The 15,988-nt window shown below is 37.2% G+C and overlaps 1 protein-coding gene across 1 annotated transcript in view; it reads left to right on the top strand.

Moving 5' to 3' along the window:
- The window catches only part of CUL2 (cullin 2), a gene marked incomplete at its 3' end in the record, with an annotated part of 97,540 nt that overhangs the window by 49,154 nt on the left and 32,398 nt on the right, over window positions 1–15,988 (top strand). The window contains exons 7-8 of the mRNA XM_015563013.1: window positions 12,072–12,168; window positions 12,266–12,376. Coding sequence (XP_015418499.1) covers window positions 12,072–12,168; window positions 12,266–12,376 — 208 coding nt within the window. The remainder of the gene's footprint in view (window positions 1–12,071; window positions 12,169–12,265; window positions 12,377–15,988) is intronic.

Genomic DNA, 15,988 nt, shown 5'->3' with positions numbered 1-15,988 from the left:
CTCTTTTAAAGCATTTAAACCAGCGTTCACAAGTACCTTGAGATGGAGCATGTTCACCATACGCTTCCTGAAGTATACGATAACTTTTTTTCAAAATAAAGTAATGAATTAAAAATTCCCACAAATCTCTTTTTTTTGGCACGAAATTCGACATTTTTAAGCATAAAAATATCTATGATGTTAATATCTTCAGCAAATTTGACATATGAAGTTTTGAAGCTTGCTGCCAGTACAACAAAATAGCATACATATCAAATTGCATATTATCCACATATGTGTAACTCCATCTATTGAAAGAAATCCGCATTATTAACTGGTACAGCTAGTAGCCTCAGGTTGTGAGTTAGATGAGGCTGGTCTCAGAATCACCAGGATGGGCCGAATGGTGTTCATCAGACTAATATGGATTCTGATTTGGCCACGTGGAAGGAGGGCTCAATACAGAAATGACATGTTTGTCCCTATAGCTATCACCCTGAAGCCACACAATTTAGTCTTCCTCTTTATCTGGCACCTCCTGAGCCCCATCCTCCTTTTGCCACAGCCCCGGGTAAGTGCCTGTGAGGGAGTGAGTCTTCGTGTGAGCTCTTTAAGAGGATGCCTGGTTTTCCAGTAGCCTTCCATCTCACCTGGATGAACGGAATCCCTGCTGATTTTCTTAGCCTGATATTGTGGGGGCTCCTGACACTGTCGCTCTGGGCTGGAGAGCTTGGTGTGGGGCTGGCTCTCCAGGAGGGACCTCTGCAGCTGAGATACCCTCTGGATTCTCAACCACCATATTCTCACCTACCATATGTGGATGTGGAACCAGCCCATTTTGCATATCTGTGCTTATGACCAGTCTGAAGATAGCCTTTTTCTTTTTTAGTCTTTCCTTGGTTTTATGACCTTGACACTTTTTTTTTTGTAGAAAAGAAAGTAATAATTTATTGATTGCAGCAAAAACACACTTAGTGCATTGAAATATGGAAGGGCATTGAAGAATCAACAGGAGAGCCTAGGCTGGGATGGTTTGGCTCACAAGAAAAAGGGCCTTGGAGACAGGTTTAGGGGGTTATCCTCGAACAAACTGCTGCTGCCCATTGTTCCCCTGGTTGTATGTCTCATGGGATCCCTTAGAGGTTAGGGGACATGTACCAGTGGGAGAAGGAAAGGGGGAAGGGAATGACATGGGCATGCTCCCTGCGGGAGAGCGCTGACCTTGACACTTTTTGAAAAGAGTAGTGGCCAGGTATTTTTTATAATGTCTCTCAATTTTGGTTTGTCTGATGTTTTCTTATGATTAGACATAGATAATGGATTTTTGGGAAGAATACCACAGATTATGTGCCCTTCTCTTATATCAAGGACTAAAGCTTATCAACATGTCTTTTTACTCATAATGTTAAGATTGATTACTTAATGTATTGTGTGTTTTTTTAACCCCCATCTGGAATAATGTCTTTATTCTTAATATGGCTTATTTTCATCTTTCTTTTCTAGATCACTTTTTTTTTTTTAGAGGTTTATGTATTTTGGTGGATTTTTGCAAAGAACCAACTTTGTCTTAGTTGACTTTCCCCATTATATCTTTCATTATTTGGCTCTTGTTTTTCTTTTCATTCCTTGTTCTGGGAGACAAGAATGTTTTTTGATTGGGCTGGAATGGGTGCAGAATCTTTGGCGAGGGAAAAACTTTAAAATTTTTAACCAAGTTACTCTTTTTTGCTGACATATTTATTCTCAGACTTAAGGTATGATTATATAGTGTGGAGGTTGAGACAGCATTTTGAAGGTGATTCTGTATCTTTCTCTTACAATGACTAGAAATCCTGATATTTAAAAAATATTTCCTATGTGATAATTTCAGTTAAAGGAAATAAATTAACAATTAGTACATTGTAGGGCTGTTAGAGCTCCATTAATAATTTTTAAAAACATTTAAGAGCCCTGGACGGTTTGGCTCAGTGGATAGAGTGTTGGCCTGCGGACTGAAGGGTCCCAGGTTCGATTCCAGTCAAGGGCATGTACCTTGGTTGCAGGCACATCCCCAGTAGGGGGTGTGCAGGAGGCAGCTTATCAATGTTTCTCTCTCATCCAATGTTTCTAACTCTCTATCCCTCTCCTTCCTCTCTGTAAAAAAGCAATAAAGTGTATTTTAAAAAACAAAAGAAAAAAAACAAAAAAACATTTAAGAATAACAATAAGGGCCTTACCTGGATAGCTCAGTTAGTTAGAGCATCGTCCCAATAATTAAGGTTGCAGATTTGATCCCCAGTCAGGGCACATACAAGAATCAACCAATGAATGCATAAATAAAGTAGAACAACAAATCAGTGTTTCTCTCTCTCCCTTCCTTGCTCTTTGTAAAAGTCAAACAAAAATTAAATAAAGAAAAAGAATAGCAATAAGAAACAATAGTTGAATAACTCAGCCAGTATTTCCCACTCCAAGTAATGAAGTTTTTTTTTAATCCTTACCCAAGGATACTTTTTCCATTGATTTTTTTTCTTTCTTTTTTTTTTAGAGTGCGTGGGAGGGGGGGGGCAGGGAGGAGATGGGGAGAGAGAGAGAGAAACATCGATGTGAGAGGTATATTGATTGGTTGCCTCCTGCAGGTGCCCCGACTGGGGCTGGAGATCCAGCCTGCAACCAAGGTATGTCCCCTTGACCCACCACCCTAAGGTCCACGGGCCCACGGTCTAACCACTTCCAAACCGCCAGGGCACGACATTTTTTAAAAAGAGCAATTAGGAGTAAGAAGCAAAGTACTATAGTGGGATAATTTGTTCCTCAGGGAATATCATTACACACTTCTGTGATATGGCTGCTAGCTGTTTTTCATATGATGCCAAAAGGATTTTGTCCCCATTGTAAATGAGGTTACTAAATGAGAATGTTAAAAAGCTTGTCAACTCAACCTTTTGACAGTTGCTAATGGATGCAGTTAACATAACTATTCTTCAAATCTGCAATATATTTGACAGGTTTTTTGGTAGGAACAAGTTTTTTATACCCTTAAGGGTTATGCAGTTTTACTTTCCCAGGACTGATTGCAGACTCTTGACACAGTATTCATAGATGTATTCCGTTTTCTCTGACATGTTTATATATTTATTACTATTTATTAATTATTAAGACATTAGATTTCATTGGGGAAAATACAATCTTAAGTAATAATAAAATCTAACTTAATAGTCTTTATTTTTTTGTATTTCTCAGTTTCTGATAGTTATGTTTTGAAATCGCCTAGCTTTTCTAGCTTATTTTTAGATTTTTTTGATTTTCTTTAAGTAATTCTTAGTTTTTGTTTTATACATTTGAGCCTCTGTTGCTAGTTGAATAAATATTATGATTATTTTGGTCATGGTTAATTATTTTTCTCATTTTTTATATAACTATTATGTTTTGAAATCTAGTTTTGAAATCTAGTTTTTCTAGCTTATTTTTAAATTTTTTGATTTTCTTTAAGTAATTCTTAGTTTTTGTTTTATACATTTGAGCCTCTGTTGCTAGTTGAATAAATATTATGATTATTTTGGTCATGGTTAATTATTTTTCTCATTTTTTATATAACTATCCATCTTGTTCTCTCTTTCCTTATTCTGTCACATATCAATATTGTTGTACAAATTTTCCGTTGGACGTTTGGGGTTTTTTTTGGTGTATGTTATTTAACTTTACTAGTGTAAAATAAAATACAGATATAGAAAACCTTACAACAAGTTGTATAGCTTAATGAATTTATTATAAAGTGAATACTGTTGTTACTAGCACCCAAATCAAGAAATAGAATTATGCCAGCCACTCCTAAAACACATGTGTCCCATACCCTCTCTCCAAAAATTGCCAATATTCTGACTTTTAGGGTAATCACTTTCCTCTATTTCTGTATGGTTTTATCACTGTTGTGTGCATTTATAGACTCTATAGTTTAGTCTTGTCCATTCTAAAATAACTTATCCCTGGCCAGGTGGCTCAGTTGGTTGGAACTTCATCCCATACATCAAAATGTTGTGGGTTCAACTCCCAGTCAGGGTACATACCTAAGTTGTGGGTTTAATCCCCTTTTGGGAGGCAGCCGATCACTATTTCTCTCTCACATCAATGGTTTTTCCTTCCCTGTTTCTCTCCCTTCCTCTCTATAAAAATTAATCAATAACACCATAACCTTGGGTGAGAATTAAAAAAACACACAAAACTTTACATGTACGTCTTTTAAATCTTTTAATCAAAGTTTCCCTCTCCATTTTTTTTCCTCGTAATTTATTTGTTGATGAAACCTGGCCATTGGATCTTTAGATTTTCCCCTGGTCTGGGTTTTACTGATTGCACACATGAGGTACAATTTTAAATATGTTTTATTGTCCTCTATATTTATTGCAAATTGGCAGTCCAGAGCTTACTCAGACTCAGGTTGGTTTCCTCTGGCAAAAGTATAGATTTTTTAAAAATAATGACTGTTTTTTTCTAATTATAGTAGCCACTAATGGTAAATACTAATATTTTTTAGCTTATTGAGATTGAAAACATGTTTAAATTGATTTTAGAGAGAAGAAGGTGGAGAGAGAGGAAGGGAGGGAAGGAGGGAGAAAGGAGAGAGAAAGAAAGAGATTTGTTTTTCCACTTATTTATGCATGCATTGGTTGATTCTTTTATGTGCCCTGAATGTGGCTCGGACCCCTGGAAGATCTATCCATTGAAGTTACTGGGATGTTAAAGTCCCCTAGTATGACTGTATTGTTGTTCTCTAGAAGTTTTCTTTAATATATATTTAGGTGTTCCTGTATCGGGTGCATATATGTTTACCAGTGTTATATCCTCTTGTTGGATGGATCTCTTTAGAATTATGTAGTGACCTTTGTGGTCTCTTGTTTTGGCCTTTATGTTGAAATCTATTTTGTCAGATATTGGTATCGCTACCCCAGCTTTTTTTTTTTCATTTCCATTTGCATGGAAATTTTTTTTCCATCCCTTCACTCTCATCCTGTGTGAATCTTTTGTTTTCAGGTGAGTCTCCTGTAGACAGCATATAGTTGAGTATGTTTTTGTATTCATTTAGCTACCTTATGTCTTTGATTGGAGCATTTACTGCATTTCCATTAAAGATTATTATTGATAGATACTTATTTATTGCCATTTTAATTCTGTATGCCTATGTTTCTTTCTATATTTCTTCTCATTACAGCAGTCCCTTTAGCATTTATTGTAGTGCTGGTTTGGTGGTAATAAAATCCTTTAGCCTTTTTTTTTTGTCTGGGAAGCTTTTTATTTGACCATCTATTTTGAATGATAGTCTTGCTGGATATAGTAATCTTGGTTTTAGATCCTTGCTTTCCATTACCTTGAGTACTTCATGCCATTGCCTTCTGACCTGTAGAGTTTCTGATGAGAAATCAGCCTACAGCCTTATGGGAGCTCCTCAGTAGGTAACAAATTGCTTTTCTCTTGCTGCCTCTAAGATTCTCTCTGTCTTTAATTTGGGGCATTTTAATTTTGATGTGTCTGGGTGTGGACCTACTTGGGTTCTTCATGCTTGAGACTCTCTCTGCTTCCTGGACTCGTGTGACTTTTTCCTTCACCAGGTTAGGGAAATTTTCTGCCATTGTTTCTGTAAACATGTTTTCTATCCCTTACTCATGTTCTTCTCCTTTTGGCACACCTATTCGAATATTGTTATGTTTCATGATATCCCACAGCTCCCTTAAGCTGTCCTCCTGTTTTTTAATTTCTTTTTCTTTTTGAGTGATTGTTTTCTGCCCTATCTTCTAATTCAGTGGTCGGCAAACTGTGGCCCCTTGAGTGTGGCTCTTCCAGAAAATACCACGTGCGGGCACGCATGTACAGTGCAATTGAAACTTCGTGGCTGCACTCAAGGGGCCAAAGAGCCGCATGTGGCTCTCGAGCCACAGTTTGCTGACCACTGTTCTAATTCACTGGTCCAGTCCTTGGCTTTCCTGCATCAGCTTTGTATTCCTTCTAATGTGTTCTTTATTAGTGCTATGTCATTGTTCATAGTTACTATATCTTTTCTCATGTTGTTGAGCCTCTTTGCCATTCTTATTCTGAACTCTATATCTGATAAATTTCTTATCTCCATTTCATTTATCTCTGTTTCTGGAAAATTCTTGTGTTCTTTTGTTTGGGGATTTCTTTTCTCTCCCCATTTTGGCTACCTGTTTGGGTTTGTACCTATGTGTTAGGTAGAACTGCTATGTCTCCCAGTCTAGGGCAGGACAGTGTCAAATGTTGTTTCTGACTAATTATATTAGACAAAGATACAAAGCCTCCAGAGACTCACCTCTGTCTGTAGATTGATTGGATTCAGTCTTGAGTAGCCTTGGGCAATTGTCCACAGGTTGGGGGAGTGATTTCTCAACTGGGTGGGGCAATTGCTTCTGCCTGAAAGTTAATTGTTATTCTCAGTCTCTTAACGGCCCACAGAAACCCCAGATGGTAGGCCAGGAGTTTTCCAATAGTGTGGGTCAATTGCCCCCCCCCCCAGGCCTAAATAGCAAAGGTCTGCCTGAGAAAGATGGCTTCCGCAGTGTGAGGGAACGACTGACTAAGCAATGGAAAATGTTATGACAGTTCTGCAAGGACTAACCTCAGAGCCCCTAACCCTGGCGTCTGCTCACACAGCTCCAGTCCACTCTGCCCTTTCTCACAAGGTGAGTGGCTACACATGAAATTTTGTGCATTGGCCCTTTATGAAAGTGCATGCATTTTTAGCCATCTTTCCCTGGCAGACAGTAACCCTGCTGTTTATCACAGCCATATGTTACGTGGACACTTCTGATGCTCTCTGCTGGGGGCCAGCTTGGGGTTTAGATCCCAGAGTTCTTAGTGGTCATCCCCCACAACTGAGATATCTCTCTGGAACCTCAGCTGCTATCTATGGGAGCTCAGCCAGCCCTTTTGCACCTCTGCCCTTCCAACCAGTCTGTATGTGGTCTCTACTTTCCATCCTTGGTTATCAGGGTTATCTCTAGGTAGTCTTCAGTTGATTATTTAGGATGGCTTTTTTTGTATTTTAGTTGTAAATCCAGTTTGGTTCTGGGAGCGTGTCTATTGTACATAATTCTTTTTAAACTACTATATACTATTTGGTATGGTTCTACCTCATGTTATTAAATGCTCCTAGTTATATATATTTGGTTGTTTCCAGTTTTTTTCACTAATGCAACTCTTGCTTCTATTGTGCACATATACAATTGTTTGTCTAAAATCATAGAGTTTGTGCATTTAGACTTTTCCCAGTTTGCCCTGTAAAGTACCTGTTTTTCCAAAAGTGGAGTCTGAGAAGATCTGTTTCCTCTACCACTCACCAGTGCTTGATATTTTTAAACTAGAGGCCTGGTACACGAAATTTGTGCAAGTGGGGGTTGTCCCTCAACCAGGCCTGTACTCTCTCCAATCCAGGACATCCCTCTTGAATTCCGGCTGGCTCTTAACTGCTCACCTGCCTGCCTGCCTGATCGTCCCTAACTGCCTCTGCTTGCCAGTCTGATCACCTTCTAACTGGTCCCCTGCCAGCCTGGTTGCCTCCTAACTGCTGCTCTGCCAGCCTGGTCACCCCTTAACTGCTGCTCTGCCGGCCTGATCATCCCCTAACTGCCTCTGCTTGCCAGTCTGATCACCCCCTAACTGGTCCCCCGCCAGCCTGGTTGCCTCCTAACTTGCCCCCCTGCTGTCCTGGTCACCCCCTAACTGCCCCCCTGCTGGCCTGGCCACCCCTAGCCACCTCTGCCTTGGCCCCTGCCACCGTGGTTTTATCTGGAAGGACATCCAGAAGGATGACTAGGATATGTCTGGTCTAATTAGCATATTACCCTTTTATTAGTATAGATCATGTTAATCTGAGGGTAAAATATGTCTTTGATTTTGTAGTGCCTTTTTGAGGTGGCAATGGGGAGAACCTAGGTAGTGTTCTCAGGTGAGTGCTGCAGCAGTCATCTGGGTATAGAGGTTTTCCTTGCTCACCTCCTCAGGCAGGACATTTACTGCTCCAGTGGGACAGACACAGATTTGCTCTTGTTGCCTGGCTCCAGAGACTGGTTTGTTCTCCCGATGACCTTGTTGGTTTTGTCTGCCTCTGTGCTGCATCCAGCATTCAGTGTATGCCACTTTTTGCCTGTCTTCCTTCACTTTCTCTCTCCTTATAGAAATTCTTTGTCTTTTGCATTTGATTCTGTAGTTTTATTTTTCTATGCTACCCAGTCTTCTTTCTATCTTTTTTCACTTTCTACAGGTCCAAGGGCTACTGGCCAACAATGGAATATTTAAAAGTGCTCCTCCTGTCATTTCTCTGATATAGGTGGGAGCAGGAGGCTGCACTTAGTTTGCTGGAACTCTATTCTCATTTTAAACATGGTGTAAATGAAGGTTTTACTACAAGATTAATTTGCCCCTTGTCACATATTGATATTGGGACTTTTGAGAATTCCAGTTTACTAGTAACTTTTAATGGCACTCACAAATCTGGCCTGCTATCTTGAGTTAAATGCTCAATTAGTTGGTTTTATAAGCCTTGATTTAGAAAGAAAGAATAAACAAAGAAAGAAAAAAAGATTTAAAAATAACAATCATCCCTGGCCAGTGTGGCTCAGTTGGTTAGGTGTCATTCCATGCTCTGAGAGGCCACCAGTTTGATTCCTGGTCATGGCACATGCCCAGGTTGTGAGCTCGATTTTCCAGTAGGGTGCGTGCAGGAGGCAGCCGATGTTTCTCTTCCTCTTCTTTCCTCTTCCTTTCCCTCTCTCTCTAAAATCAATAAAAACATTTTAAAAATCACAATCAGTGCTTTATTGAACTCTTAGCTTTATTATCTTCTCTAACATATTGAAATGCTTTTAGTTTGCTCTTGTCAGTATTTACAGCACTCACTAATGTTTATTGATTGTTTACTCATGTACCAGGTACTTTGCTATGTGCTTTCTTGGCTTATACTTAGTCCTTACCACATCCTCATGAAGTAGGGAATTATATTATGCACACTTTACAAACAGGAAATCTGAGTACTAAGAGTTTAAGTATCTGCCCAAAGTGTATATATTGTCACAGCCTGAACTCAAACCCAGGAAGTCTGATTCCAAAATTCTGATCTTAAGGTCTAAACTTTGCTACTAGTCCCCATTATCCCAGATGGGTTGTTTTATTCTCTTGGGAATTTCATTATGATTATTGTGGGCATTTTCCACATACTAGGTGTACTGGTTGATTATGTGGATTTTTTTCAATAGATGGAGTTACACATATGTTTATATATATGCGATTTGATATGTATGCTATTTTGTTGTATTGACAACAAGCTTCAAAATTTCATGTCAAATTTTCTGAAGGTGTTAACATCATAGATATTTTTACGCTTAAAAATGTCGAATTTCATGCAAAAAAAGAGCATTTGTGGGAAGTTTTAATTTTTTACTTTATTTTGAAGAAAAGTGCTGCTGAAAGTTATCGTATACTTCGGGAAGCTTATGGTGAACATGCTCCATCTCAAGATACTTGTGAACACTAGTTTAAACGCTTTAAAAGTGATGATTTCAATGTGAAATTGAAAGATAAAGACTGTCCAGGTCAATTTGAACCACACTTTGATTGTAAAATGCCCAGAATGGGCCAGAAGAACGGCAAAGTTGCTTCATGATAGTGCACTATCACACACTTCAAAACTGATTAAAGACACATTAAAAGATATTGCCACCCGCCATCTTCACCATACCTTGTCAGATTACCACTTGTTCCAATCTATGGCACAAGCACTTTCTGAGCAGCACTTCAAAATGTATGAAGAAGTGGAAAATTAGTCCCTGAATGGTTTGAGGAAAAGTTCTTTTGGGACGGTATCCACAATTACCTGAAAGATGGGGGAAATGTGTAGCTAGCAATGGACATTACTTTGAATAAAGCACTTTTGATGTTTTTCTTGAAATTATCCTATTTTCTTTGATTATAAAGTCCGCATTATTAACCGGTACACGTAGTAGTCCTTATAAGTACCGCGCGCTAACCGATTGCGCCACTGGAGCTCCACGTAGTAGTCCTTTTAAGATCAAATAATACGTTTTATTTCTAAAAATTCTTTTTTTAAAAAAAATTGATTTCAGAGAGAGAAACAGCAATTTGTTATTCACTTATCTTTGCATTCATTGGTTGATTCTTGTATGTCCCCTGACCAGGGATTGAACCCACAACCTTGGTGTATCCGGATGATGCTCTTAACTGAGCTACCTAACCAGGGTTAAGATTTGGGGATGAGAGGACATTGGGGAGATAAGGGCACATTTGTATTATCTTAATCAATAAAGGGGAAAAAAACTCTTCATATTCTTTTTTCAAGGCTTATCTCTTGGGACCACTGTTCTTAGATGAGACCAGATTTTATTCAGATGACCAATTTAGTCACCGTAATTTCACTGTTTGTTTTCATTATCTGTCAGCCTAATAGAAATGAAGTATACACTATTTATAATGATTGAGTTCAGATATTATTCTTATAGGGAGGACAACTTAGTTATTAAGCACTAGGAATATCAATGTTTTTTCTAGGCATTCCCTTATCTGAATCCAGCTTATCTGGGCCTTTTGGGATCAGAATCAAATGTCAAGAGTGCTGAGAATAGCAGCAGTGGAAGTTTTCCTGGTGCTGAACAGGGACAATAGGATTTGGTCATGAAAAGAATTTTAGGTAACCTGATTTTCCAAATATTCAGATATTTCTCATTCTTGGCTGATTTTCATTTTGGTCCTAGGCAAAGTTAAAAGAAAAATAAAAGTGATGTGTTCTAAATAGTGAGATAGGTGAGATCATATTTCACCAGGTTTTTCATTTGGCCTTAAGAGGGAACTAACGAAGGTGAGCAGAGGAAATAAGCTCATTGTATCACCTTACGGTTCTTATTAGTAATATAAAAATGTAGACTTTGTATCTAAGATTCTATGACTGACAGAATTACTATAGCCATTAATTCATGTACAAAAACTTTCCCCAGAATATCCAGATAATTAAAGGAAGGGTAAAAGAGGATTAGAGGGATGCAGAGGCAGGGAGGGACACTAATATATAAAGGTAATTGCCTTAATACTTTTCTTAAATGTTAGAAAATCTTTATATACTACTATAAAGAACAAAAAGCGTTTACTAGGGAATTATAGTAATATATTTTCTGCAGCTCTCTTTGTAAACTAATTATTAATAAAAAAAATTTTTAAAGCAAGGTGGAAGATTGCCAGGAGAAAGGTAAACCTTTGACTTAAACTGAGCATTAGTACTAGAATTAGAAACTCCTCTCTTAGGGCCAGACTATTTTACTGTGGCTTTAGGCAAACATTTTTCCTATTTCATTTCCCTATTTCAGTATTAGAAAGGGTAATATTCACCAACATTTTAAAAATCATGATTAAGACTTCCATCGCAATACTGCCTTAAGTAGGAACCCATCAAATGTCAGATGAGTAATTGAGATGATTTTATATCTCTATGCAAATGTAAAGGAATATAGAACTACTAAATATCTCACTGAACTTCTAAATAGATAAATTCCTTTGTGCTTGAATGGGAATCAACTCAGCAACTCTTGCAGATCTCTTAGAGAGAAAATAGTTATTAGCCATTTCAGTTAGTGAGTAATATATTCTATAGAGTGTACCTCTGAGGGATGCACCATCAGGTTACTATAGGCATACTTGATGGTTCAAAGACTTAATTTCTCAGACCAAATCTTATAATTGTGTTTATGGCGAGTGAAGTTCAAATATTCTTGACCACCAATATTAAAGTCTTGAATTGATGGGCTCATGTCTACTCTAAAATTAGAATATAATTTTAGTATCAACAGAATATGCTTAATTTTACAAACAAGGCTTTTATTTATTGAAATGACATCTAATATGTTCACTAAATATAAAATATTAATTCAGCTGTTAAATGAAAAAATTAAAAATTTAAGAATTATGCATACATTGACCATTCAAATGCTTTACAATTTGATTCAACTAATAGAATAAGCAGTCATGTTTTGTCATACTTTGGTATTTCCATAGATAATTTGTGTTCTCAAGAATATTTTGTGTTATACACCTTCTTTTAGTGATCGTGGTGGAGAAGACCCAAACCAGAAAGTAATCCATGGGGTTATTAACTCCTTTGTTCATGTTGAACAGTATAAGAAAAAATTCCCCTTAAAGGTAAAAAGTCTCCTTTAAAAACTTGAGTAATCAGACCTTTAATTTCTTAAATTGCTTGTTTTCATTTTTTCAATATGATTTTAATTGATTTATTTAGTTTTATCAGGAAATCTTTGAGTCCCCCTTTCTGACTGAAACAGGAGAGTATTACAAACAAGAAGCTTCAAATTTATTACAAGAATCAAACTGCTCACAATATATGGAAAAGGTAAGAAAGAAATGTATGTTAAATATATCAATACTTATATATCAGGCATGGTTTTATGTAACAGTTTTTTTGTTAATATATTTTTTGGGTTAAAAAGTTTCTGTTTGGCCTTTACTCTGAGTTATAGTCAATGTACAATACCTATGATAAGTCATTTTTCTTGCTGTAGTGTATTCCCTGAGGAAAAGTGCTATTCTGATTTTTGTCATGACTGATACTTTTTGATAAATCCTGATTGCTTGATTTGCTTGTCTTTAAAATTAACATGTATTTATGTTCTTGGCAAAATCTATATTTTATGCTTAGTGGATATGTTTAGGGAATAGTATAGACACTAGGTATTTAGGTTTTTATCTTCTTTATTTGAAATAGAAGGAAAAATATAATAATTCTGTAGATACTTAGATAGATCACTCTTCTGTTAAGTTTTTAATGAAAAAAACTTAATTTTTCCACAAGAAATATTTATTTTTTAAATTGATTTCAGAAAGGAAGGGAGAGGAAGAGAGAGATAGAATTATCATTGATGAGAGAGAATCACTAATCAGCTGCCTCTTGCATGTCCCCCATTGGGAATCGAGCCCAGAACCCTGGTATGTGCCCTAACCGGGAATCAAACCATGACCTCTTGGTTCATGGGTTGACACTCAACCACTGAGCTACACTCCACAAGAAATTTTAATCATTAAACCAACACACACTGATGACCATATTTAAAATTCTATGTGTATTTTCTCAGTAAAAGAATTAGTCATAGTATAAATTCAGTCATCACACAAGATATATTTAGAAATTTTAATGAGGGTTTTTTTCATCTGTAGTGTTGGATTTCAAGCATTTCATTATAGGATAATTTTTTGTTAGTTTAAGCAAGAAAGATAAATATAAGTAGAATAGCTATAGTATGTACATAGGTCATAGTATAGAACATAGGTCAAGAAATATCATTACTTACTGATAAGCTGTTAGGTATTTCACAAAGCCCAGGGCTAGAAGTCTGAGCTGTTTAGTCTCTTCCTGCTTTTGTCACTCATTAGTTCTGGGACCTTGATTAAGTCATCCGGAACCTTGAGTAAGTCACCTGGGACATTTTCCTCCATCTGTTACATGCAGGTTACACAGTGGTCCTCAGCTCTTAGCCTTCTTTGCATCTGAGACTCTTGTTTAAGGCTCTAGATCCAATCTTGAAAAGTGCTCACAGGTTTAAGTGGTGCATACACCTCATTATATCTGGCTCTCAAAAAAGAGGCAATTGGCAAAAATATTGTATGGTTCCACTTAGATGAAATATCTAGACTAGGCAAATTCTTAGAGACAGAAAGTAGATTAGAAGTTTTTAGAAGATGAGGCTAGGGAGTTATTGCTTAATGTTTATAGAGTTTATTTGGTGTGATGAAAGAGTTTTGGAAATTGTACATTGTGAGTATAATTAATGCCACTGAATTATATATTTAAAAATGGTTAAAATGGCAGATTTTATGTTATATACATTTTATCACAATTATAAAAACACTAATAATGTAATATAACGAAAACTATTGAATTCACCCTTGCATGGATGAATCATATGATATGTAAATTATATCTCAAACTATTAAAAGGAAGGCCATTGGGAACTGTGTTGGGAAAATAGCATTTATAAGAGTAATTCACTTAACAGACTAAATAATGTAGCCTTCCTACTTCCCTTTCTGTGTCTTTCCTTTTAATTTTGGCCTTTCCCCCCAGCTGTAGTGGTTTTATAGCTATTGAAGCCCTGAATCCAGACACTCCAACCTAGTCTGTTTTCTCTTGATATGCACCTCAGCCCTAGCCCCACCCAGTTATCATGGTTTTTCTTTTTCTCCTCCTTCCTCACCTCCCTCAGACCCACACTCTAATTACTGTTGCATTTAGTTAGACCATAAACATATCAAAGTCACTTATAGTATAGTATAAATGACTACTACACATAATACTTTTAAGAAATTTTTATTTTAATTGAACTTATTGGGTGTGTTTGCCTGTCTTCGCATGGCCATCTTCCCTCTGTGTAAGAACTTATTTTTTAATTTTTTAAAATATACTTTTATTAGAGAGGAAGGGAGAAGGAGAGAGAGATAGAAACATCAATGATGAGAGAATCGTTGATCAGCTGCCTCCTGCATACTCCCTACTGGGGATCAAGCTGGCAACCTGGGCATATACCCTGAATGGAAATCATAGGTTGATGCTCAACCACTGAGCCACGCCGGTAGGGCAGAACTGTTTTTATTTTAAAAGAAAAACACGATGACCAAAATGACTTTCTTAGTTGATGAAATACTCTAGACCCCACCTTTGGTTTCTACAACTTTGCCCTGAACTCCTGGCTCCACACAACATGGTAGCACAGTAGGAAAGATAGGACTGTGTCTCTCAGTCTTGAGCCTCACTTTCATTGAAAGATATCTGAGAGGTATCCAGGAATGTGTTATTTCCCCTCTCAGCATAATTTTTTCTCTCAACATCACCTTCTTATGCCCAGGTAAACTCAGGCAGTACTTCCCAAAGGCTTAAATGCACATAGTTCCCTGGGACCAGTTCAGAAACTCTAGTTCCATAGCTTTATATTACAGAATACTTTACTTTTTTCTGTTTTGTTAATCCTCACCTGAAGATATTTTTTTCCATTGATTTTTAGAGAGAGTATAAGAGAGGGAGAGATGGAGAAAGAGAGAGAACGAGAGGGAAACATCAATGTGAGAAAGACACATCAGTTGGTTGCCTCCCACACAGGGGTAGAACCTGCAACCCAGGTAATATGTCCATGACTGAGAATCAAACCCAAGATCCTTCAGTGCATGGGCTGACACTCTAACCCAGTGATGGTGAACCTTTTGAGCTCGGCGTGTCAGCATTTTGAAAAACCCTAACTTAACTCTGGTGCCGTGTCACATACAGAAATTTTTTGATATTTGCAACCAGAGTAAAACACAGACTTATATTTTTGATATTTATTTTATATATTTAAATGCCATTTAACAAAGAAAAATCAACCAAAAAAATGAGTTCGCGTGTCACCTCTGACACACGTGTCATAGGTTCGCCATCACTGCTCTAACCATTGAACAGTGCTAGTCAGGGCCAGAATATTTTCAAATTTAAACATTTGCGTATGCATATGCTGTGCTGGCATGATTTTCATTGCAAATGTAGTTTTGTTTTGAGGTCGAAATTAGCCCAATTCTCTGGCTGTTATCTTTACTAGTTCTTGTTAATGTTAACCAGTGTATTGTTTGTAGCTCAGTGCTTTTTATATAGGAAAAACTTTAATAAAAGTCTTGATTGACATATCTAACTATGCCTAAATATATTTTGACTTTCAAAAATTTTAATGAAATCTTTACTGTGATAGTTAACTATGATATTCATACTATTTATGAGGAACCAACATAAAATAATTAATCTACTTGATCCAGTTAATGTGACTTATTTTTAGATTACCGTATTTGCCGGCGTATAAGACGATTTTTTGGCCCTGAAAAATATGCCTCCAAGTGGGGGGTCGTCTTATACGCCAGGTTCACTTCAGATAGACTGCCCATAGTGCTTGCCCCGTGCCATAGTGGCCTCCCGATGCCCGCCCACTTC

Source organism: Myotis davidii, unplaced genomic scaffold, assembly GCF_000327345.1.
Source record: "Myotis davidii unplaced genomic scaffold, ASM32734v1 scaffold1318, whole genome shotgun sequence".
Taxonomy (NCBI): domain Eukaryota; kingdom Metazoa; phylum Chordata; class Mammalia; order Chiroptera; family Vespertilionidae; genus Myotis; species Myotis davidii.
Note: the sequence above shows the minus strand (reverse complement) of the source record. Positions and strands in the feature narration are given on the sequence as shown.